At 40.5% G+C, this 24,902-nt stretch overlaps 1 protein-coding gene across 1 annotated transcript in view; it reads left to right on the plus strand.

The window, feature by feature from the left end:
- Positions 1 to 23,933, plus strand: part of slc24a3 (solute carrier family 24 member 3) — a 57,649-nt gene extending 33,716 nt beyond the window's left edge. The window contains exons 3-17 of the mRNA XM_058651841.1: positions 9,959 to 10,035; positions 11,331 to 11,405; positions 11,587 to 11,671; positions 13,037 to 13,140; positions 14,009 to 14,083; positions 15,326 to 15,351; positions 15,444 to 15,497; positions 16,075 to 16,205; positions 17,016 to 17,176; positions 17,305 to 17,545; positions 17,861 to 18,027; positions 18,941 to 19,055; positions 19,584 to 19,696; positions 20,794 to 20,859; positions 21,594 to 23,933. Of these exons, the coding sequence (XP_058507824.1) occupies positions 9,959 to 10,035; positions 11,331 to 11,405; positions 11,587 to 11,671; positions 13,037 to 13,140; positions 14,009 to 14,083; positions 15,326 to 15,351; positions 15,444 to 15,497; positions 16,075 to 16,205; positions 17,016 to 17,176; positions 17,305 to 17,545; positions 17,861 to 18,027; positions 18,941 to 19,055; positions 19,584 to 19,696; positions 20,794 to 20,859; positions 21,594 to 21,743 (1,640 nt within the window). The 3' untranslated portion in view covers positions 21,744 to 23,933. The remainder of the gene's footprint in view (positions 1 to 9,958; positions 10,036 to 11,330; positions 11,406 to 11,586; positions 11,672 to 13,036; positions 13,141 to 14,008; positions 14,084 to 15,325; positions 15,352 to 15,443; positions 15,498 to 16,074; positions 16,206 to 17,015; positions 17,177 to 17,304; positions 17,546 to 17,860; positions 18,028 to 18,940; positions 19,056 to 19,583; positions 19,697 to 20,793; positions 20,860 to 21,593) is intronic.
- Positions 23,934 to 24,902: the final 969 nt, after the last annotated feature.

Genomic DNA, 24,902 nt, shown 5'->3' on the forward strand with positions numbered 1-24,902 from the left:
AATTGACAGTGATAGAGAGCTGCAAACATCACACAACATCACACAACATCACACAACACAAACATAAACTTTCTCTCCACTTTTACCCACTCTGAAAACTGTTTCTGATAATACCAAGTCATCAGGATCTGTGGTAAGAACCGAAAACTTTATTGAATCAAGTTCAGGGAGCAGACTAACCAAGGCCTGACCTGCATTTAAGGCAGAGGTCCCAAACTTGCGGCCCCTGGGCCACATGTGGCCCCCCAGTTGATTTCCTGTGGCCCACCACTTCATTTTAAGTTATAATGACTTATTTCTGTATGTTTTATAAGGCATAGAAACAATGTAAATACATTTCTGGGAGAAGCATGTTGTAAAGTTCCCATTTCCAGCTCAGTCCCAGAGGATAAGAATAAAATAGCTACCAAAAAACCAGTAGCTGGTAGTATCTATCGAAGGGTTGAGCACGGTAGGTTTCCATGGTGATGTGGCTTAAAAGAGAGTCTCTTTAGTGACACTGATGAGGTTTTTGATTTGGTTAGATGTGAGAAAATAGTACTGGCATCTTTTTTCACGGAGCTGATTGACAGACACGCCACAGCACATTCTGATTCCACTCGCTCTGTGATCAAAGCTCTAAGAGCCTCATATCTGCTCAACAGCCGGGACAAGGACGACTCACTCCATACTTTATTTTACATTTCTGCTCGACTGTCAGAGGTTGTGCTGATGAAATGTATATTTATACATTTACAGCTGTAGCACAGGTTATATCACCTCTGCTCTCAGTGTTCTGTAAGAGAACTAACGCTCTCTAAATTGCCAGAATGGCCCTAAAGTAAAAGTGGAGACACACACCAAATTATTTATGGCAGATCCTAAAACAAAGGAATTCCCCCTTAAGTTGTTAAAGGGGAAACTATTCCAGACATACCAGAAATCTTTTTAACTCACATCTTTAAAGTGCTTTTTCAGGGCTAGGGTTAGCATTGGGTTTAGGTCAGGGTTAAGGTTAGGGTCTAAGGGAATGCATTATGTCTTTAGGGTCCTCACTATAAATGAAGTGCAAAAAATCTGTCTCTATCTGTCTCTCTGTCTCTGTCTGTCTCTGTCTCTGTCTGTGTCTGTGTGTGTGTGTGTGTGTTCATGATGAGGGTACACTTCATTGGAACCATTCTGCAACTCAGGCAAATCAGCATTTTTTTGCTGATGACAATCGACACTCCTAACCCTGCTGCCATGACAACCAGTAAATTGTGTCAACTACCAGTGTGTGTGTGTGTGTGTGTGTGTGTGTAGGTCAGACAGACACACCTCTGCTTGCCCGGTGTGTCTCTTTTTTCTCCCTCTGCAGTAACACGCACAGAGACAGTTGTTGTTTTCCGGCCTCCTGCGCCTCAGAATTCCCTCGATCTCTCGGGGACGTTCACATTTCAACCGTCTCCTGATGGAGACACAAAGCTGACAGACCGGGTTGAGGAGGACAGAGACAGGAACATGGACACTGATTGTAGAATGTGATTGGAGATTGTTGAACTGCTTAGATTTGGGTGGTTGAAGGTTGTGGTCACAAAGGTCTCATAATAAATGGATAGTTCTTTATTTATTATATTTATTATTATTATACAGCAGGTACTGACACATATGGAGCTTTGTCCATTGTACAGTTAACACACAGGTTTAACAAGGCTAACTCAAATCCGTCACCACAGAAACACGACACACACTGCTTGGTGCTCATGCCAAAAAAAGAAATAAAGATATACAAACAGAATTAGCTTCTCCAATATTCACTGTTGATTTGTTCCCTTTTTTTCTCCGTCTGTCTCTGGGCTCTTGTTTTTGAAGGTGGAACAGACAGAGCTTCTGTCGGTTCTAATGTATCTGATGAAGTACTTTCACTGTATAGTGGCACTGTCATTTTTGTATATTATTAAAAGTTCCCGAAATAACTGAGAGAGTCTGATTCTGAAAAAAACCCCAGCAGGAGCGCAGGGCAACATTTTATGAACTTATTAAATTTCAACTGAATAACACCAACATCAGTCATAACACCACTTAGTAACGTGCACGTCAACAGAAATGATATTACAAAGTCTGTAAAAAGTAGACATTCACTTTTAACAATATAAACTTTTAACCACGATTATCCTAATAAAACATTTTTATATTAAACAGGCAAAGCCTTCTGTCTACACTTAAGCTGATCATAAACATACATTCATTTAATAAGATCGTAGTCGCGAGGAAAGACTGTGGCACAGTGAAAACTAAATCACAAGGACTGTATGTTAGCGACTTAGAAAGGATTTTCAAGTCACTCACGTGAAATATTAACGTTTATCGCCGTTGTCGATTGTTGCTATGATAGAAATTCACCACATTAACTTATTGTAAGTGCTTTTTATCATGATGAGTGATGATGCCCTGTATTGTTGTTCATTTTAAATATCAAATTATTTCTCTTTATTTATGTGTATTTTGCATCATAAATATTTATTTGTTGCAAACAATATATTCTTCTCTTTCAATATAAACCCTGTAATTCTGTGAAATATCACAAATGTTGTTAATGCATTATTACAATGGAATAACAATAGGGTCTTTTTAAGATCACATTGCCCACCTCTACTGAACATTTGTCACATGACTGGCCCCTCCTCACCTCTGTAGACTCTCAGTGGCCCCCAGGTCATTTGAGTTTGAGACCCCGATCTACAGCATGTAAAGCTTCAAGATGCATTCAAAAACTTCCACAAACTCACAATAATTGTGTTAAATACATGCGTGCTGCTGCTGCCACCTAGTGATAATAGTTACACTTTAAATTAGGTCGTCATTGGAGTAGAAGGATTTGTTTTTATAAATGCAATTAATGATAAAACATTTGTTCTATTTATTATATTACGAATAGTTACTCATCGACTTTTTATAATCAAATATTATAATAACATTTATAATATTATAATAATATATATAATAATATATAATATTATAATAATATATATAATAATATATAATATTATAATTTTATTATTTTTAATAAACTAAACCTTGCCAGATAGTTTTGGAGAGGACGACAATTAAATATGTCACCAGACCCGAGGCAAAACTATCCTCGATCATCGAAACGATCGAGAAAGACTACGGTGGAGAACAAGATGGAGGCGCAAGACCTGAGGCCGACCACACCTGACAACATGGAGTCTGATCTAGCCAGCATCAAAACCCTGCTACATGGGATTGCAGCTGATGTGAGAAGCATGAAAACAGGCCTGGAGAAACTACAAACCACTGTGGAACATCTTGGGGCGCGAGTGATGGAGGCTGAAACCAGGATTTTGGACCTCGAGGACGCAAGCAACAGCCGAGGGGCTAGCATAGACTCCGCCCTATCAAACTTAAAAAAGCTTTAGGATAAAGTTACGTACTTAGAAGATGCAAGCAGGCAGAATAATGTGCATGTGGCAGGCATACCTGAGAAAGCAGAAAAGCACCATCTAAGTGGCTTCTTGCTTCATATGTTGGCTGAAAAATTGGAGCTAGACATGGATGCGGGATTTGAAATGGAACGGTCCATCGCGTCGGCCCGATGCGGGACGACCATCGCAGCCGTCATGTCCTGGCTCGCTTTCTGAGATTCAGCACAAGAGAAGCAGTTCTTCGGGCGGCCTGCGAGAAGTGGAGAGCAACAGGATGTCCTTTTTTCAGGATCTTTCTCTAATACACATTAAGGCTGTGTACAGCTTTTTATGGGCGGGTAAAAAAAACATATATAAATCAGACAAAACTGTATGTCGCTATTGAGGATGGAGGACTTGGCCTCCCCCACATAGCCTGGTATCATTATGCTTTCTGTCTCAAACAATTGTCTAATTATACATGACAGCTGACCAAGCGCCTGTGTGGGTATCTTTAGAGAAGGAACTCACATACCCCTACCCGACCCAGGCCTTTATTACTCAAACTAATACAGTGTGATCCCCTCTGATAACCCAATCCTCACCTTCTCACAAGAGACATGGCAAACCTCGCAGAAAATCATGGGCTTCAATTCTAATTTTACAGACACAACATCTCTGTGGCACAATAAAAAAACCTTTTAATGGGCTGGTTGGGTTAAGTTAAGAATTGTTTATATTGGGGATTTATTTGATAGAGACCAGTTTCTTTCTTTTGAACAATTAAGGGGAAAATACAACATTTCTGGAAATATCTTCAGTTACGGAGTTGTATCTTGTCACGCCTTAAAAATACAAACCAGACTGGAAGAGGAGGGGCCCTTCAAAGGGAAGACATCATGCTTTTATAACCACCTGAGGGGTCTCAGTCACCCAGTTATAAAGGCCTTAAGAGTTGCTGGGAGAGGGATATTGGGGAGGAGTTATCTAATGAAACGTGGGCGCAGATTATTGGATCGTGGTTTAAAGTATCAAGGGAAATGCAGACCCGTTTGATTAGCTATACCATTATCAATAGAACTTATTGGACTCCATGTAAAATGGCACGGTTAGGACTTAGAAATTCAGACTTTTGTTGGAGATGTGACGCTTCTTGTGGTCTTTTAGAAGTTATATAGGTGAAGGAATGGTTTGATGAGATGGCCAAGGTTGCTTCCTACGAACGACTTTGTTATAGGTTGCAAGATAAGGAAGAGTTATATATGAGAATATGGGGCCCTTATACTGCAGCATCTTGATACATTGTTGGGTTGCACCCTTCCAGTGAACTCCTGTTACCAGTTTTACTCATTTCTGCATTTGTATAGGTGTAGGTTTGCTCACTGTATCTGTCGGACTCCCTCTGTGTATTTGTTTGTTTTTGTTTGGGCTTGGTTTTGACTTGTGGTGGGGTATGTATGAATGTTTATGTTTTCTTCTTGTTGAAAACTAATAAAAAGTGAATTACAAAAAAAGGGAAAAAAAGGAAATGTAGTGGAGTAAAAGTAAAAGTAAAAATATAAATAACGAAGTAAAGTACAGATATGTGAACATTCTACTTAAGTACAATAACAAAGTCTTTGTACTTTGTATGGTAAATCATTTTCTTTTTTTGCTGTATCTCTTTGTTGGAAAAGTCTGCCCAACAAAGAGTGAACATATTTGTAAATGATCATAGACGTAAACTGGCATCATTGTTATTGTTGGCCATGTTTTCTCCGTGTCTCCAGCGGCTTCTTGGTGCAGAGGTGATTATGTCAGTGTATGATCCTCACACACTGGATACAAAACTGAGCAAAATCACCATGTACTTCAGGATTGTCAGGTTCTCTCTGAACCAAGAGTGATGTCATGGTTTACAGCAGAGAGTGGATCATGTTAGGCCAGAGAATAAAAGGAACATTTAAGTAACTCATGTGTGTGTGTGATGGGATTAATATCAGGCCATCTGTTTACATAGACACAGATGTTAGGTATAGCACACGGGCTGATGTATGGCGTGTGTGTTGATGTGGGGGTGTGGCTGCAACTTTTGGATGCTCTGCAGACAATAATGGAATAAAGAGGATAGTGTAGCTCATGTCATAAGGGCACATGTTAAAGCTCGGGCTCATGCAGTATAATCTTCCTGTCGGTCAAAAGGATTGTGCTGTTGATTTCATGGTATTAACTTGTGCAGAGCTGCAAAGACAAACAGGGCCTGTATGATTATGACGGACAAATGGGACAAATGCAGACTAAAGAAGAAATCAACACATGCATTCACAATAAATGATGTATATATATATCTTTTTTTTTAATATAGTCTCAGTCCCAGACTCTTGCCTTTCCTCTTTTCTCTCTGTTTCTGAACCCGCTTTCCTCCTTTCCTCCTTCGACTTCGACCCACAGTAGCCCAATTTCCACTGTTACCCAGTAGGTTATCGACCGATCCAGTATATATATATATACATATATATCAAAAGGATTTGTGTTTCAGGAGTATATATAAGAGAATACATATGAAGGATATCAGCACAGGTGCAGAGAAGTACAGTTTATGTCCATTGTACACACACTCTCATGCGCAGGTGAGACAGTGAAAGAAAGATTATGTTGCTTATTCTGTGTTGCATAATGAGTCGTACCACAGGTCAGAGTCTGATTCAGCCCACGTTTGATGCATCACTGATTAAATGCCAGTATTAACATGTAACCTTTAGCTGGAAAGCAGCGCACACACACACACACACACACACACACACACACACAGAGTACAGTTGTGCGATTTCTCCATTGCTGTCATTCCTTTCATACAGATGGATGCATACACAGACACATTCATCCCCTTTCCTCTTTGTTTTCCTGCTTTTAAAAACATCTGCAGTGTCCTGAATGGCAGTGAAACCTGCCCGTGTTCCTCTCTTCCTCTCTCCCTCTGTGCAGGTCAGAGAGGGAGAGGTGACGTTGTCACTGAGCAGAGGAGAGACAGTGTGAAAGTGCGTCTAATGTCTAGATCTCATACAGGAACATGCTGAGGTTCAGTGATGAGAGGAGGGACTGTGCTGCAGAGATGCAGACTGTGATGGTGTGTCTTTACTTTGAACATTTAAACAATTAGACACACCCCTCAGGAAAATGTCAGGTTTACTTAGACACTGAGCAGATGATTGATGAGTCTTATTACCTGACCTCAGTTCAGCATTGTTTTGTACTTTTAATCAATTCCAGAGCCACCATGCAGTCACCACTCCTTGAAGCCCTCTTATCCTCTCCTCTTCCTAATGTATAGAATAATTCCTGGTGGGCTGTTCACAGAGAGGAGTAATGCTGCCCTCCACAGGAAAAACAGGTTTCTGTCCCCAGTTCAAAGTTCTTCATCACATTTCATCACTGAATTAAAACCAAAATAAATACAAATATAAATAATACACACAGATATACAAAGACATTCATGAAGTTTGTTACTTCATTACACCAGCGTCTCCATTTCCTAACAAAACTAAAGACTCAAAATCACTAAAGATACTACTATTATTTCTACAACTAGGCAAATTAAAAATATTTAGATATATTCATTTATTTATTAAATGTGTTTTAAAGAAGATTTTTAGATTTCTTACAAAAACATTTTATTTACATGTTTACAGGATACATTACACAATGGTGTGCAACACAATGTTATAAGTATTAAAATAAATAGATCAGTACAAAGGATGTTGTTATTCTGTATGTGGTGTTACAGCTTTGCCAGACTGAGGCTTCTTGACCTGCACTGTTTTCTGTTTGATTTTTCCTGGTTACATAAATTGCCAGAAACACAATTTAAAGCCTGTCATGGAGGAAACAGAAAGGGCACTGGTTTGAAACAGCAGGATTAATAACAGAGATAAAAGCATTTGAGGCGACGGCACCGTGTAAAACCCTCCACTGGAGGTCAGCTGTTCTTTTCCTCAGGGGAGGTTTATATAAAACCCACTCCATCTCCACTCAGTCTGCTGGTCCACACAGTGGGGGCTCTGTCGATTAGAATTTTTCTAGCAGCTTTGAGGAGAGGTTCACTTAACTCCCTCAACTGGGGACTATTATCGCCGAAACTACATGACTAGGGCTTGGTATCAATCAACAATTTTTGATACCGGTACCAATACCGATACCCTCACATCGATACTGGTTCCTGAGCGATACTTTTTTCAATACCAGTTTTATAACATCAGTTATAAAAAAGAAAATTACATTACAAATTATTATAAAGCATTTTTACTCAGATTTTTTAGCAGTTCTTACCTAAAATCAACATGTCTTATCATCTCCATGTTTGACATTAGAACACAGAACATAACAATAACATGGTTTTATTATTAAAACTCAAAACCGTCATTTAGGCTGAGATAACCTCGGCTTAACTGGTCAACAATAGCAACAGCTGACTCACCTCCACCATGGAGCCTGCACTCAGCAATAAACAACAACAACACAAGAAAGTTGTGACTGTGGCACTCGTCTTGTTTTTCTTTTTCTGTCACTTTGAACAGATTCACACTCACTGGCCTTGTCCTCTTACTCACATCAGGGTCAGAGGTCACTGTGAGGACAAGATAAACATAACAGGTGGATGTCTGCGCTCCGCTCTTCTTACATTCAAATCCTGAGCAACTTTCTGCTCTGAGGTCGATGACGTGCACGTTCAGGTGCTTCATTCAATTTGTTGCGTTGTCGGCCTTAGTGGCGTTATCTATTTTACAAATATTGCATTGTGCACTATATTAGTATCACCGAGGTTGAAATGGAGCCACACTTTCGTCCCCCTTCGTCACAACACACTTACGTGTAGTTAACAACACAGATACACGTGAACCCGGTCTGTGGGCGTAACAGCATTGTATTCTTCCTGCATGCCACAACCACGTGTAACCGCCAATCACTGGCAGCATTATCAGATCTTGATCACGTGATTAACCCCATAGGTACCGAAACTTAGGACCGAAAAAAACAAGGCACGTTTACGACCGAAACAGGATGTTGTGATGACGCATGCAGAAACTGCAGCCAGCACGCGCCTGTCTATACTCGCAATAAAACAGATGTGAGTACACGGTGGAACAGCAACTATTACATGCTGGAAAGTCTCTTCGCAAAAGCGGAACTTGGCTGCATACAGCGCAGTTAGCCGTTAACTAAAGAGACGTTATTCCTTTAATTGTAGCACTGACGCGTCTCCTACACAAAGGCTGAGACAGACCACGGAGTGAAAACAATGAAAAGATCTCCTCAGATTCCCTGCACCTCATCGTGACTGCACTCGATCCTCGTCATAAAGATCATTACTCAGATGTGGGGATGAGGCAGTTTAGTGAAGGGTGGATATGTGGTTGAAGTTTGTGGTTGACTGTTGAACACAACAAACGTTGGACATGCTTTGTCATAGATGGAGGATCAGCCATCTGTCATCTCTGTCTTTTCAGCTGCACTTAGAGCTCAGCGGCCTCCTCACATCCATTTAATGATGTATAGGATTTGGAGGATTCTCTCTTTCTGTGTCTCAGTCTCTATTGGAGCCTCAGATCACTTATGTAAGGCCTGTGGTATTATGTAAGTGTGTGTGTGTGTGTGTGTGTGTGTTGTTTTTGGTACCTTTTTTGTGTCATAAATACTAATCTTGTCAGGACCAGTAGTCCTCATGGAGACTAAAACCTGGTCCTGAAGTTTTTAGTCCGATGGTGGATCAGTGGTAGAGCAAGTCATCTTTCAACGGGAAGGTTCTGAGTTTGAGTCCCGGCTCCAGTAGTCTAACATGCCATGTGTCCTTGGGCAAGGCACTTCAGCTCACATTGCTCCTGACTGCAGCGTGTGAATGTATGAAAAATGCTGCACATAGTTGTGAGTGAATGGGTGAATGGCAGAAATGTAGTATAAATATAAACATATATAATCACAAACTCTCATTTCAGATGAAAAGTAAAAGAAGTCAAAAACACAGAAAACATCACAGATGCACACATGAGAAAAATAATAAGGACTCAAAATTCAAGTTCAAACTTTTTTCCCCTCTTGTTTACTAAAAACTCTCCTCCCTTGTTTCGACTGAAACATTGTTATCTCCATATCTCTCCCTCTGTGTGTGTGTGTGTGTGTGTTTATCTTTGATAATGTACTTTAAAACACTGCTCTGTATTAAATTAAAAGTCAGAACGTCTCAGAATGAAACTGCACATCTGTCATTCCTGCAAATGTTTCACAATAAAAGCCTTATGATAAAGAAAAGGAACTGAAAGAGTTCAGTGGTTTTACTTTGAAACCAGAACAAGACGTATTTAGCTCATGGTAAAAATAGATGAGTCTCGCTCACGTGTCTGAGATGCATCTTAAAAGCATGTCTCATAAAGCCAGTGAGATGCTTCTGCATCCAGCGTGGCCCAAATACACGAGAAGGGCTCAGCTGTGTTCCCCGCTCACTTGTTGCTTTGTCACCTTGATGGTGTTCGGTCGATGAGACTTTCTCTCCTCAGAGTTTCTCCATCATTTGTCCTGAATGTTCATTTGTGTTTATTCTGCAGCAATCCACGAGTTCCCCAGAGATTATTTCACCAACCAGGAGCGAGCTGAAGGAGCCGTGGGCCTGCACGTTCTCTGCGTGAGTGTCACTCGCTGCACTGAGCTGCACACACACACACACACACACACACACACACACACACACACACAGACAGACGCACACACACACACACAGACGCACACACACACACTCACGCTGGCACTGACGTGGTTTTTGCTTTTGTTTTCTGAAGTTTCACATGGATAGGTCAACATCTTAAATGTTTCATCTCATAACTACAGTGTTATTGGTTCATTATGTGCTGATACCTTATTCTGTGGTTTTAAAGTCACTTTAAATACATGTTGTGCTTATACATCACAGTATACATATTATAAGTCAACACTGTATGTGAGAAATGTCTTTGGAGGTATAACTGAGGAATTTATTCACTGCCTTTTCCAAGATTGTGTCACTTGATAAACTGCTTCCTCTCCTGCACCATCAGTGTTTTACCTGTGTCTTTATTCTTGTGGTGTCTCTCATTTAAAAGAATAAATCTGCTTTACAATACGCTTGTCTCAAAATTTGACTGTATATGATATTTGGGACCTGGTTTGATTTATAATGTGATTCAATAATTGCAACTTTATTTTCCTGCTGGAAACTAAAGTTAACTACATTAAGTCCTTTTTTCTTTTCTAAGCTTTGATTGATGTTAAATTCCGTGAGTAAAAACTCAGGCTGAGTGTGAGAGTGACTGTGTCAGTGGAGGATAAAGTGATAGACAATGAGTGAAGGAATAGTTGAATCTCAATCCAGGGGCTGGATCCTCACGAGTACACAGCTGATGGAGGAGATGACTCCCCTTCTTCTTCTTCTCCTAATACATTCCGGCAGTCCCATTTTGATGGACTACATTCAACTCATAACACACATTATCTCAAGGCTCTGTACATAGGAGAGCAGCATGTGCCTCGACCGGTTGGGGTGAAAGGAAAAATGGGGGACAGAGGGAGGTGAGATAGAGACAGAAGAGAGAGACCAGCAGCAGATACACAACAACTGTATCAAGTTACAAGTTTATACAGTCAGTGATGACATGTTTGTAGAAATACAATGTCATTTATACAAGCAGCAGCAGAGACTGTTGATAAAAATTATACTGATATCCACTTTTAATTATAGCATAATAATAATGGTGATGATATGTATGATAGTAATAGCCTCGAAAACTGGATCTGGATCCTGCAACCTGCAAGATGAAGACAGAGAGACATAGTCTAAATAAATCTATAGATCACCATTCATCACATCTGGTCTATAATTTACAAAATTTAAGATTCAAGAAGCACTCTTCAACACTTTTAACCTCTGTGTGTGTGTGTGTACAGGCAGTCTACATGTTCTATGCTCTCGCCATTGTGTGTGACGACTACTTTGTCCCCTCACTAGAGAAGTTATGTGAGGTAAGCTACAACTGCTCTTACACCAACAACACCAACACCCTCACCACCAACAACAACAACAACAACAACAACAACAACAACAACAACAACAACAACAACACCCTCACCACCAACAACACCAACAACACCAACACCAACATCAAGTCTCTGTTAACACCATCCTTTACTCTTTCTTCATCAGCGTCTTCAGCTGAGTGAGGACGTTGCAGGAGCAACTTTCATGGCCGCAGGCAGCTCAGCTCCTGAGCTCTTCACCTCTGTGATTGGTGAGAATCGCACACACACACACACACACACGCACACACACACACACACGTTATAGCACCTGCCTATTAACAGCAGATCCTGGGTTTGAAGCACAGCGGTGTCTTTTTTTAAGTGGAAGGGAATTGGGCAGGTCAAGGGTCAGGGTGCTCCTGACCAAGATACCCAACCCCCTTTGCTCCCTGGGTGCAGTTAAGTGCTGCCCACTGCTCCTGCACCTGGTTTCAGTACAGATTTGTGAATGTGGACAGGAATCTGCAGATGTAAGGGGTAATATCTAATATGGTGGTCTATCTCAGTGTTGCTTTTGGCAGCCATTTTAGATTTAGTCTTAATCTTAGTCTTTTGGACTAAAATGCTTATTAGTTTTAGTCAAAGTTTAGTCATTTCTATATGTGATAGTTTGAGTCCAGTTTTAGTCAATTTGAGTTAAATTTAGAAGTAAAGTCTTTTAACAAATTCATTTAGATCAATAAGATCTTTCAAATGTAAGGTTCCTGCTTGTCTCCATGCTGATGTGTCCTTGGGCAACACACTTAAACCCATGTTGCATGTGAATGGTTCACCTCCCAACCCGAGGAGGGCACCCATGGTCTCTGATGTGGAGGTGCTGATTCTCATCCCAGCCGCTTCACACCTGGCAGAGAACTGCTCCAGTGAGAGTTGAAGATCTCGGTCCGATGAAGCAAACAGGACTATATTATCTGCAAAAAGCAGAGACCCAATCCTGAGCCCACCAAACCGGACCCCCTTCCCTGACTGCTTCTAGAAATTCTGTCCAAAGGTTCAGGCCTGGCAGAGTCCAACTCCCACTGGAAACGGATCCGACTTACTGCCGGCAATGCGGACCAAGCTGTGACACCGGTTGTACAGAGACCGAATGGCCCTTATCAAGGGTTCCGGTACCCCATACTCCTGAAGCGCTCCCTCACAGGACTCCCTCACAGGACTCCCTCACAGGACTCCCCGAGGGACACGATCGAACGCCTTCTCCAAGTCCACAAAGCACATGGGGTCACCAAGACCAGCAAAGCGTCATGTAAATATTTACATGGTTGTCGTCATTGTCCGGCACTTTTTGAGGAGAAGGTGCAGGACTGGGCAGAGAGTGATGGCTGAACACTGATGGTATTCTCCTCCTCCTGCTCCTCGTAACATCTTTATGTAACAAAGACTTTGTTCTTCTGATCCCTGAGTGATCCCATCACATGCAGATCAGGTCTCAATGTCACGTATTTGACAGAAGGTAACATGACCTTTTTTCAGCTGGTACTTTTATTGGAGTTCAAACAGCTTTGACTGACATTGAAAAACCACATCTCCATCTACAGTATGTGCTTATTTGTTTTTGTGTCCTTGGCGTTTAGGAGTGTTTATCACTAAAGGGGATGTGGGAGTCGGCACCATCGTGGGCTCAGCTGTCTTCAACATCCTCTGTATTATTGGAATGTGCGGCATATTCACTGCACAGGTACACACACACACACACACACACAGTCATTCTTCAGAGCGACTGCATGTGTGGCATGATGTGTTAAACTGGAGGGTGTCACGGTTCAGGGTGGAAGCACTCAGAGAAGGTTAGGCACCGTCTGAGGACATCAGGCAGTGACACAAAAATACACACACACACACACACACACACACACACACACGTGCCCATGTATTACTAATGTTGTGGGGACCTAAACCTGTTTACACAGTCACATTATGGGCACTTGTCTTCCTTGTGGGGACAAAAATCAAGTCCCCACAATGTAAATGACTACATTTTAAGGTGACTATGTTTTAAGGTTAGGTTGAGGTTAGGATTGGGCCAGTAGTAATTGTGGTTAAGGTTAGAGTAAGTCTCCAGGAAATGAACACACACACATTTTTGTGTGTGTATATTGCGTGTGTGTCCATGCACAATAAACTGTACAACTCCTCTCTCTGATGATCGGACACTATACTCATCCTCACTTCATTGCTAACTATTTGTATATTGTATATATTTCCAGATTCTCTACACTATTATTGTATTATTATATATTTTAAATTTTTTTATGTAATATTTTATTTGATTCCATCTTATTGCCTATTTTACTGTGTATTTATATCCATATCTTATGCCTTGTTTCCACTGCTGTGTCTCTATTTCACTTTGCACGGAGCATCTGGAACAAAAACAATTTCCCCCCCGGGGATTAATAAAGTATTGTGATTCTGATGTGTTACTCAACAGGACAAAAAAATTGTAGGTCAGTTTCTGCAAGTTTTAAATTGGTTTAAAAATTACACAATCTCTGATGGGGTTCTGTCTGTCCGCCTGTCTGTCTGTCTGTCTGTCTGTCTCACAGGTGATCCATCTGTCCTGCTGGCCTCTACTCAGAGACTCGCTCTACTACACCCTGTCTATCTCTGCTCTGATCGTGGTAAGAACCAACGCAACACATTGAGCTTCATGCAAGAACATTTTTCTCTAGTTGTATCCTAAATGTCTTACATTCAATTCATGTGGTGGGTTCATGCTTCATATGTCAGGAAGAGCTCATGTATTCAAGAGTAAAAACAAAGTCCTGCTCTCAGCCTCCATGAAGGAGAATCTGTTGTTTTTGGCAGCAGCAGCAGCAGCAGCTGCAGTAGTAGCAGCAGCAGAAGTAGTAGCAGCAGTGGAATAAAATGTTTCAGATTTTGAACAGGGGATGTGGCATTAACAGTTTATTTTCTTTTAGATTTAAAACAGCTTTTAATGATGCTGTTTTACCCATGAGTCACCCTGTCACTCAAATAAAAAGGAATAATAAACATCTCTGCACAGGAAGACAATAAATGTTTGTAAAAGCAGGAGTTGTGGGGATATCACTGATCATTTACAACCTCAAACACCAGCAGGAAACAATGGCCAGATATGTTTCATATATTTTGAATTATGATGCAAATGAAATGCAATAACATCAGCAGTGGAAAACAAAAGCAAAACTTTTCCTTGTTCTAATTTTGAAGAAACCAAATAAATATATTTTACAAAAATAAAATAATAATAAATGTTTCAAAATAATGAAAAATAAATGGTCCATTGTGATTGTGATCTAACCATGAGACTCAAACCACAGGTCTGGAGTTGTTGTGGTGGAAAAGGACAACATTCACTGTTGATGATTCAAGAACCTGTGTGATGTGTTTACTGTCCTGTCGTTATTATTATTATTATTATTATTATTATTATTATTATTAATAATAATAATAATAATAATAATAATAGTAATGATGATAATAATGTGCCTTTCGCTTCACATAGTGGTTAAAAAAAAGACAGACCTCTAAAAAACATGTAATAGACAAAATGAAATATCACATCACATACACACAGAGGTCAATAATAATGAGCATTGTCCCTATTTATAATAGGAGTAATAATAAAACATGTTTACACCTGTTTTCAAATAAGCAGTTTTCTATTTCACTAAAATTACAGTCAAACCCAACCAAAGCAGCACGTGCACTTTATGTTGTTGTTTTCTTGAAATATTTGATGAGGTTTGTTTTGACTGTTTAGCACTTTGTTACATTTGTTAAGAAAAGTGTTTATAAATAAAGTTTAGTGTTGATTGTTAATGAAGTCGCTGCATACATCTACAGTAGATGATGTTCCCTGTTGTTTTTCTCCTCCACAGTTTATATACGATGAAAAGGTGGTTTGGTAAGTGACAAACTGAAGCTTCAGCTTCTAAAGAATCAGTGCTTTCACTTTCAAATGAAGAAAACACTCACTGAGTGTGACTGTGTTTTCAGGTGGGAAGCTCTGACGCTGATTCTCATGTACTTCGTCTACATTTTCATCATGAAGTAAGTGATTCTAGACAACACGGACTTTCTACTGTGAGCCGTGTTCTGGAAAACAGCGAGCTTAGTGTCACCAACCATTCCATGGTTTTGTTCACGGAAACTTAGTTCCTTATTTTATTGATGAATTCAGTGCAAAACTATGATTTGTATGAGGTAAAATAAAATCCTCCTCCTGCTGTCTGTCATTCATTACTGTCCAACTGAAAATGGACACGTGAGTATGGTAGCAACAGATGTACAGAGCTGTAAGGAGGGTACAAAAGAAGAAATATAATTATTATGTCCATTTAAAACTCGTATTTGGTTGCTGGAAAGTGACAAACTATTGTAAAACAACAAAGCTGTCAATGCCCACATGACAACTAAATGTATTGTATTCAACTGTGAAAGGGTGGAGGTAATGTAGGGTTTGTAAAGGGCAGTATATCAGGTTTTTAATTATTAATTTTAAAGCAGAACATCACAGTAAATGAGCTGACTTTACTATTTACACCAGTGTTTTAACGTTGGTGATAATGATGTCACGCCCAGAGCTGAATATGTTCTCATATAAAAAGTGGATAATTCTCTGTTCCAGGATGAATTCCTATGTGGTTCATTTTCTGGAGAGGAGGAGGAGGAAGAACTCGTCCAGTCTGAGGGACATCGGGGCGAGTAACACTGAGCTGGACGACGGCTGTGATGCTACAGCTGTTCTCCTGAAGAAAGGTACGCCGCTGTCCACCTACACTGTTTATTGTTGTTGTACCATTTACAGTTTAAACTTACATTTATTTATATTATTTCATTTCTCAAACAAAACAAATACAAATAAAAAGTCAAAAATGAAATAAGGTTGTCACAACTGCTCACATCCAACTGTCTTTTAAATTCATTTCATGTTATATTACATTATGTTTATTCCATCAAATGATTCCTCTTCCACCGACACTTTAGTTCTGAATCTGTTTTCTTTCTTTTGTTTCACTTTTTTATTTGTTCTATTTGCAAAATATGATAATAGTAATTCATACAATGACTTCACTTCATGTGATGATGAAGACAGAATATCATATTATATTTGTGAGCCCATTGTTCACATAAATGTGAATAATATCTTTTATTATAATAGTAAAAATATTCCATTGTTATGTCGGTGCGTTTTTATTTTCTATAGATTCATTTTACATTATAAATATTTATACTTTTATTTTGAACTAGATATCGATCCGTATCAAAACAAACACTTTTATTTTGAAATCCTGTTAAATATCATTATGAATATCACTGCTGCGATCAGATGCTGAGTGACCGCTGTAGCTACTAATCTAAGTGTGCCTTAGAAGAAAGCTGCTCACTCTTTTATATGAAAGTCCACAGAGAAAATGTGTCTCCTGGTGTCTGAAATCCTTCTCCCAGATTTCCACACCAGTGGCACCAGTTCCCCCGCGACCCTCATGTGGAGGAGAGCGCGTTAGAAGATGGATGGATGGGTTCTTCTGTCACCTACTCACTGAACAGTTGCATGTGTTTTTGTAGCCAACCACCACAGGAAGGCGTCGGTGCTGATGGTGGACGAGCTCCTGTCAGCGTATCCCCATCAGCTGTCCTTCTCTGAGGCTGGGATGAGGATCATGATCACCAGCCACTTCTCACCCAGGACCCGCCTAACCATGGCCTCACGAATGCTCATCACTGAGGTACAACAAAAAGTACAAATGTGTGTGTGTTTTTTACACCTTTGCCTGCAGTGGTATTTGTGTGCATCACAAATAACTCTCCTGCTTGTGTGTGTGTGTGTGTGTGTGTGTGTGTGTGAATGATACAGAGACAGCGTCTAATCAACACACACTCTTTGACCAACGGTGACTCCGATGCTCCAACTAAAGGAGGAAGTAGGCGGGGCATAGAAAACGGGCTGTCCGGGGCAGAGAGGGGCGTCGGCGCTCACCACGACGACCAAGAGGCAGGAAATGAGACGGAGAACGAGGACAACGAGAACAATGAGAACGATGAAGAGGAAGAAGAGGGCGATGGAGACGGACCGCTTGTACCGTTCCAGTGCCCAGGTACTGAAATACAGGTTTATTTATACAAAGTAAAGCAGGTCTGTTTTGTGACATGTGATGAGGCTGAGTGTTATGACCAAGATCACAATCAATTAGAAAATACAATTAAAAAAACATCTTAAAATCTGATTTAAAATGTAAAATTTAAAATAAGATTGAGACCCTCTTTCACGATTCTCTGGAAGAAGAGATCTTGTATCTCTGGGACGTTCCTGGCTGAATAAGGGATTAACAAATCAAAGGATTGTATTGTGCAGTTACAGTGTAAATACAGAGTGTTTAGTGTTGACTCATTGCTGTGCTGTGTGTTTGCAGTGGGTGTGTGTAATAAGGTCAAGTGGCTGCTGGCCTGGCCTCTGTGTCTGCTGCTCTACGTCACTGTCCCCAACTGCTCCAAGCCGCGCTGGGAGAACTGGTTCATGCTCTCCTTCATCGCCTCCACCCTGTGGATCGCAGCCTTCTCCTACGTCATGGTGTGGATGGTGAGAGACAGGAGGACACTGTGCTCTTTGACAGGACATTTTTGTATTCTATTGTTTAAGTAACTTATATTAGAGACAAAACTGGATAAACTCACTGACGCAGCATCTCAGGGAACGTGAAACTGAGAGCACATGCACCAGCGGCTCCCTGCACCCTGATTCCATCCCAGAATTAATATTCAAATGACTAAAAAACAACGCCCTCTCTGATGCTGATTCCTCTGCGGGAAATCACCTGCTCGCTCTCTCTCTCTCTCTCTCTCTCTCTCTCTCTCTCTCTCTCTCTCTCTCTCTCTCTCTCTCTCTCTCTCCTCTGTGAGATGCAGTGATATTTCTGTTATGTTTGAAATCAAGTGGGAAGTAAAAGCTTATTTCCTCAAAGTCTAGTCAGAATATTCTCATTTCCTGTGCCAGAGGGGACCTGGAAGACTGCATTCATGTTTTATAAACAGCCTACAGAACTAATTATTTTCATAATCGATGAATCTATTTTCTCAATGATCAATCATCAGGTCCAAAATGTCCACACAAAAAAAGACCTGTAGATGATGACGTTCTCAAATGTCTGAAAAATCTGTTTGTTTTAATTAAAAAAACTCTAAACCTATCCACTGATTACCAAAATAGACAATTTATTCATGAATCAATCAATTCATCATTGCAGACCTAGTCTGTAGTCCACAATAATAATAATAATAATAATAATAATAATAATAAAAAAGGCTCAAATATAACAAAACATTAATATAAATATAAAAACAGCAACAGGGAGAACAGCTTTGTTTCATTAAGTTAAAGTTAAAACACATAAACCCTAAGAAGCTCAGTGATAAACCCTAAGAAGCTCAGTGATATACTGTGTGTGTGTGTGTGTGTAAGTCTGTGTGTGACACGTCTCTCCTCTGTCCATCAGGTCACAGTTATAGGCTTCACACTCGGGATCCCTGATGTCATCATGGGCATCACCTTCTTGGCAGCTGGCACCAGTGTACCTGACTGCATGGCCAGCCTCATAGTGGCAAGACAAGGTAACACACACACACACACACACACACACACACAGCAAAGTCCCTCAACACTGTGGAGTCACAACAAGTCATGTGATTGTAAGCTGCTCACTCTCTGACACCAAAGTCCAGAGAGAAACTCTGACACTGAGGTAAAACTGTGTCACAATCAAAGAGCTGGAAATGGGCTGTGGGAGTGGATGTGGGTGGTGATTATGGAGCGGTCATCTTTCAGGTCCCTGTGGTGAGACAGACAGACAGACAGACAGACAGACAGACAGACAGAGTCTCTCCTTCCATCCTTTTATCTGTGTTTATTCTGGCTCCTGCCATCAAATATTTAAAGGGCTGTGTGTGTGTGTGTGTGTGTGTGTGTGTCTGCTCACTGTGAGACACCAACACTCTCTCTTCTGGGATGTCGATGTCATTTAGACAAAAGGGATCTCACTGGGTTTTAACCCACGTTAATCCAAACCTTATGACTCCTCCCCCTCTTTCACCTTCCTCACCTCCCCCCTGTACCTCCCTGGTCTTCATCGCTGCGTTCAGGACTGGGAGACATGGCCGTGTCCAACTCTATCGGCAGCAACGTGTTTGACATCTTGGTGGGACTTGGTCTCCCTTGGGCTCTGCAGACACTGGCCATCAACTATGGTTCTGATGTAAGTATCAGCTGTTAATGGTTGTAGTTAAAAGCACGTTTAGTGTCCTATATCCTTGAGTATTTACTGATATTGATTTAAAAACCTTTCTTCATCAATAGTTCCAACTTTAACCAAATACATGGAGACTAAAGGCTGATGTTATGATATGTTGTCAGTGTATACTAACCCCACACATCCTGTAAGAACACACGCAGTTAAACACGCAGGAATGGTGCGCTCTGTCTTTAGCATGTAGCTGCAACAGTCAGTCTCTCTCTCTCTCCAAGGTTTCACAGTTGTTTACACAAAAATACTTTGTCTAAGTACTTCAATCCACCCTAATGTTACTTTGCAACAAAATATTCTTGTTATTTATATTAACTCAACTTTATTTATTTATAAAGCGCTTTAAGCAGCCGTAGCTGAGACAAAGTGCTGTACATGAAAAGAAAGAAAACAAAAAGTAAAACAATAAAAATACTAAAACAATAAAAACAATAAAAATATTAAGAGAATAAAAACAATAAAACACTAACACATTAACACATTCAGTTACTTCTGATGTGGGTTGTCAGTGTTTCCATTATAAGAGGTTGTTGTTGTTCGCTCGGTGACACACGTCTTCTCCATCCCTGCATCAGTGAATCTGTGATCGACCTCAGGGTCTGTTACCAGGATAAATGACACCTGGCCTGACCAAGACACGCCTTCTCTTCCTGGTTTGATGTTCGTGCAAAGGACTAACTCAGGATATACTTAGTAGCATTAAGGTTAAGGCTTTTCTCACACATCCTGGATTTGTTTATTCTACTTTCGTGCCACAGGCCTCAGGATCTATTAAGTTAATTCAAACCCAAATTACCAATGAGCATCTAGTCTGGTCAGAAAGGGGGTCAGGCATGCATCAACCTCATTCACCCATTCACACCCATTCACTCACACATTAACAGCGTTTTTTTCTATCAGCCATCAGGAGCAACATTTAAGGCTTTAAGGACACATCTGTGTGTGAGTGTGTGAGTGTGTGTGTGTGTGTGTGTGTGTGTGTGTGTGTGTGTGTGTGTGTGTAGAACTGTGAGCACTGATGTTCTGTCACACCTGTTCTCTGCCTGCAGATCAAGCTCAACAGCAAAGGGCTGATCTTCTCTGTGGGACTGCTGCTCGCATCTGTGTTTGTCACTGTAAGTGAACAACAGCACAACAACAACAACAACACAACAACAGCACAACAACAGCAACAACAGCAACAACAACAGCAGCAACAACACAACAACAGCAACAACAGCACAACAAAAGCAACAACAGCAACAACAGCAACAACAACACAACAACAGCAACAACAGCACAACAACAGCACAACAGCAACACAACAACAACAGCAACAACAGCACAACACAGCACAACAACAGCAACAACAGCAACAACAGCACAACAGCATAACAACAGCAACAACAACAGCACAACAACACAACAACAGCATAACAACAGCAGCAACAACAACAGCACAACAGCCACACAACAACAGCACAACAACAGCACAACACAACACAGCACAACAACAGCAACAACAACAACAGCACAACAGCATCACAACAACAGCACAACAACACAACAACAGCATAATAACAGCAACAACAGCCTAACAACAGCACAACAACAACACAACAACAACACAACAACAGCAACAACAACAACCCAACAACAGCATAGCAACAGCAACAACAGCATAACAACAGCAACAACGTAACAAAAACAACACAACAACACAACAACAACAACACAACAACAGCAGCAACAACAGCACAACAACAGCAGCAGCTTCTGTGAGAACAACCGTCTAACAGCCTCTTCCTCTCTGTCCTGTCTGTCCTCTCTGTCCTGTCTGTCCTGTCTGTCTGCCTGTTTGTCTGTCCAGGTTCTTGGAGTTCACCTGAACAAGTGGACGTTGGACAAGCGTTTGGGTTTCATATGTCTCCTCCTCTACGCCGTCTTCCTGTGTTTCTCCTGCCTCATTGAGTACAACATCTTCACCTTTGTCAACCTGCCAACCTGCCTGGATGACTGAGACACACACACACACACACACACACACACACATACTCACACACACACACACACATACGCACACACATGGCCACACACACACACACACACACTAGCAGTGGTGTCATACAGGAGGAATAGTAAAAACCGCTGAAGTCAGCTGTGGCTCACACAGAAGAGGTCTCACTCTGCTCGCTTTTCTGAAGCTGGTCTTTGTGCCACGCTGTGTCCTGTGTTACAGACTCACCAGAGCACACAGTCACGGCGGCACTGACGACAACAACAACAACAACAAAGACACACGTTTAAGTTATATTCAATCTTCCAGTGTTTTTAAGTGTAAAGGTTATAACGTGTACTAGCTGCTAAGTTTCCCTGAGAGGAAAGTTGTGTGTTTACTGGCTGAGAGTGTGTCGTTGTGTGGGGCAGATTATTGCATTAGAGCCACGTTTTAAAGGCAAACAACAGGATCTGTGCACATTTTTAACAATCTTTGGAATATTAATAGTGTCGTTATGTTTATGTGATTACAATTATAAACTATTGAGTACATTTCCAAAGGTGTTGGTAGTGAGGAATATTTTAGTCTTATGGTGCATTCACACTGTTTTGTCCATCATTTGAACTAAAGTGAACAACGTGATTTTCAATAAGACATCCCGACGCTGCTGTCGTCCACTCGTGACACTTCATCGCTTAAGTTACCATAAAAAGTCTCAAGTTTTCCCTTAACGACAACTGACCTGGAGTTAAGGCGCACAGTTCTGTGTGAATACACCATGAGGGGAAAATACTCCACGCTGCACCCACAGTCCAGCACACAGACACAGGGCATTTTTACCTTTCTACTGCTCACATCACAGTTGTAGCCTATACATTCTGTTTTAGAAGTAAATTAGCTTTATTATTATGATGATGATAGGTCTGTTATTTCTTCCCGTGTGTAAATAGTGCACCTGTGTAAATAACCCCAGATGTTCTATTTAATATTTATTCCTGTTTTACTCACATTTGTCCTCTGGAGGTGACATTTATGAAAGTCACACCTTAGATCTGTCAAACTGTCCAAACAAGCACAATTCGCTCTTAAGGGATTTCAATAATGACTTGATAGAAATGCTTAGTGTGTGTGTGTGTGTGTGTGTGCGTGTGTGCGTGTGTGCAGGGGCATTTTAAGGGAGTTTCGGGGGGGCCCAGTCAAAAGGGACCTGGGGGGCCCTAACGAATGAGACCACTTCACCCCCAGATTGAAAGCAATAGCTCACAATATGTGCTGTACATGCATTAATCATTAAGGTTAAGCATATAGTTCATAAATATGAGAGTATTTTCATAATCCTTTAATCTGTTGATTATTTTATTGGTTCATGTTTGAGTTTAGAATAGAATAGAAAGCCTTTGTAAAGGTACAGCTAAGGCCCCATAACCTTGATATTCTTTATATTCAGGCCGACAATATGGCTCCAAGTGGGTTTGTCCCCCTGTGTGAAGCCCACATGGCATCACATTTGAGGCCCTTTGTACTGAAACCATAGTACCAGGCAGCGTGGAGAGGGTACTGAGGGGACAAACCCGCCTGGGGGTCTTCACACAGACACCGGCTCTGAAGACGAGGCCCTTCCTCACAGCTTCACCTTCTCTGCCAGAGCCAATAACAACCCACGAGGATCCCGCTGGCCTCTGGGACTTTAGAAGAACAAAGACGGGAAAGTTCATCGTGCGTCATGACCTCTTAAATAACACAATTCTATAAAATATCATTTGTATAACACAACATTATCACAAGGCACTTTACATGGTGAAGTCAAGACCTTTCATTTAGGAACACAATGAGCAAGCACACAGAAGCAGACTCAGAGTGTACGAACATCTGCCCCCAGCTGTTTGGGGGGGGCACAGGAGCGGAGCTGAAACCTGCCGTTCTACACTTAGACAGTCTGGGGAGAACAAGCACGCCTTCATTTTCAGAGTGGACTGGTCTGATGGGGAGTAAAGAATAATCATCTCTGTGAGATAAGACGCGGCCTGATGTCAGCAAATGTCCTCAAATCCTCAAAATTTACCACGTCCTCAAAATGTTATTATGAAGATTTCAGTTTATGAAACCACAACATATTCACAGTTTATTTTATTAAAAAACTCCAACTGATGATGGATTTTACAGTAGGTGTGTGCATGTGTGTGTGTGTGTGTGTGTGTGTGTGTGTGGAGGGGGGGGGTTCAAAGTTGCACTGAGGATGATGATGATGATGATGATGATAAATGTTCTGCTGATTATAAGGAGAACATCCTTGTAAAATGAAGCCGCTTTTCTTGAGATCTGTGGAAGCAGACGTGTGATGTCATTGACTGTTTCCTCTTCACACTCAACAAATAGATTGATTTCATTGATTCTCACAGTCAGAGCTGCTCGTCCACAGCAAGTGCCCAAACTTCATCAAACAACAACCAAGTCTGTTCAGTTCATCATCAAACAAGTTAGCGGGAACTATTGTCTTGAATGTACAAATGATTCATGTTGTTTTTGTTCATATGTATAGATATATATATATGTATATATATATACATATATATATATATATATATACATATATGTATGTATATATATATGTATATATATACATATATGTATATTTATATATATATACATATATGTATATATATATATATTTGTATATATGTATATTTGTATATATATATATGTATATATATACATATATATATATATATATATATGTATATATATACACACACATATTTATTGGTCTCAGAGACACAGGCAGAGGCCGGGATACAGGGTTTAAATGTGTTTGAATCTTCTGAAATGCAATAACTCTGAGCTTACAAATATGTAAATATGCTACTTCAGGGATAAAAGACACATTTCTAATAGAGTTTAAAAGAGATGTAGATGATGTCTGTCAGTATGTGACATGTAACAGCTCGTCAGTTATTTATAAGACTGTTACTAATATGCTGAGCCCTACAAACATTACAACTACACTTCAGAATATTGAATTTTAAAAAAAGTGTTTTCCTTAACGGTGTCATATCAGACTGGGAACTGCACTGTATTTAAACTGTGTTTATTTATTACAACACTAGTATTTCAAAGGTCCCGTCATTTTCTAATCATCTCTTGGAATAAGAATAATCTGTAATAAATGTGGTTTAAGTGTAG

Source organism: Solea solea, chromosome 15, assembly GCF_958295425.1.
Source record: "Solea solea chromosome 15, fSolSol10.1, whole genome shotgun sequence".
Lineage (NCBI taxonomy): Eukaryota > Metazoa > Chordata > Actinopteri > Pleuronectiformes > Soleidae > Solea > Solea solea.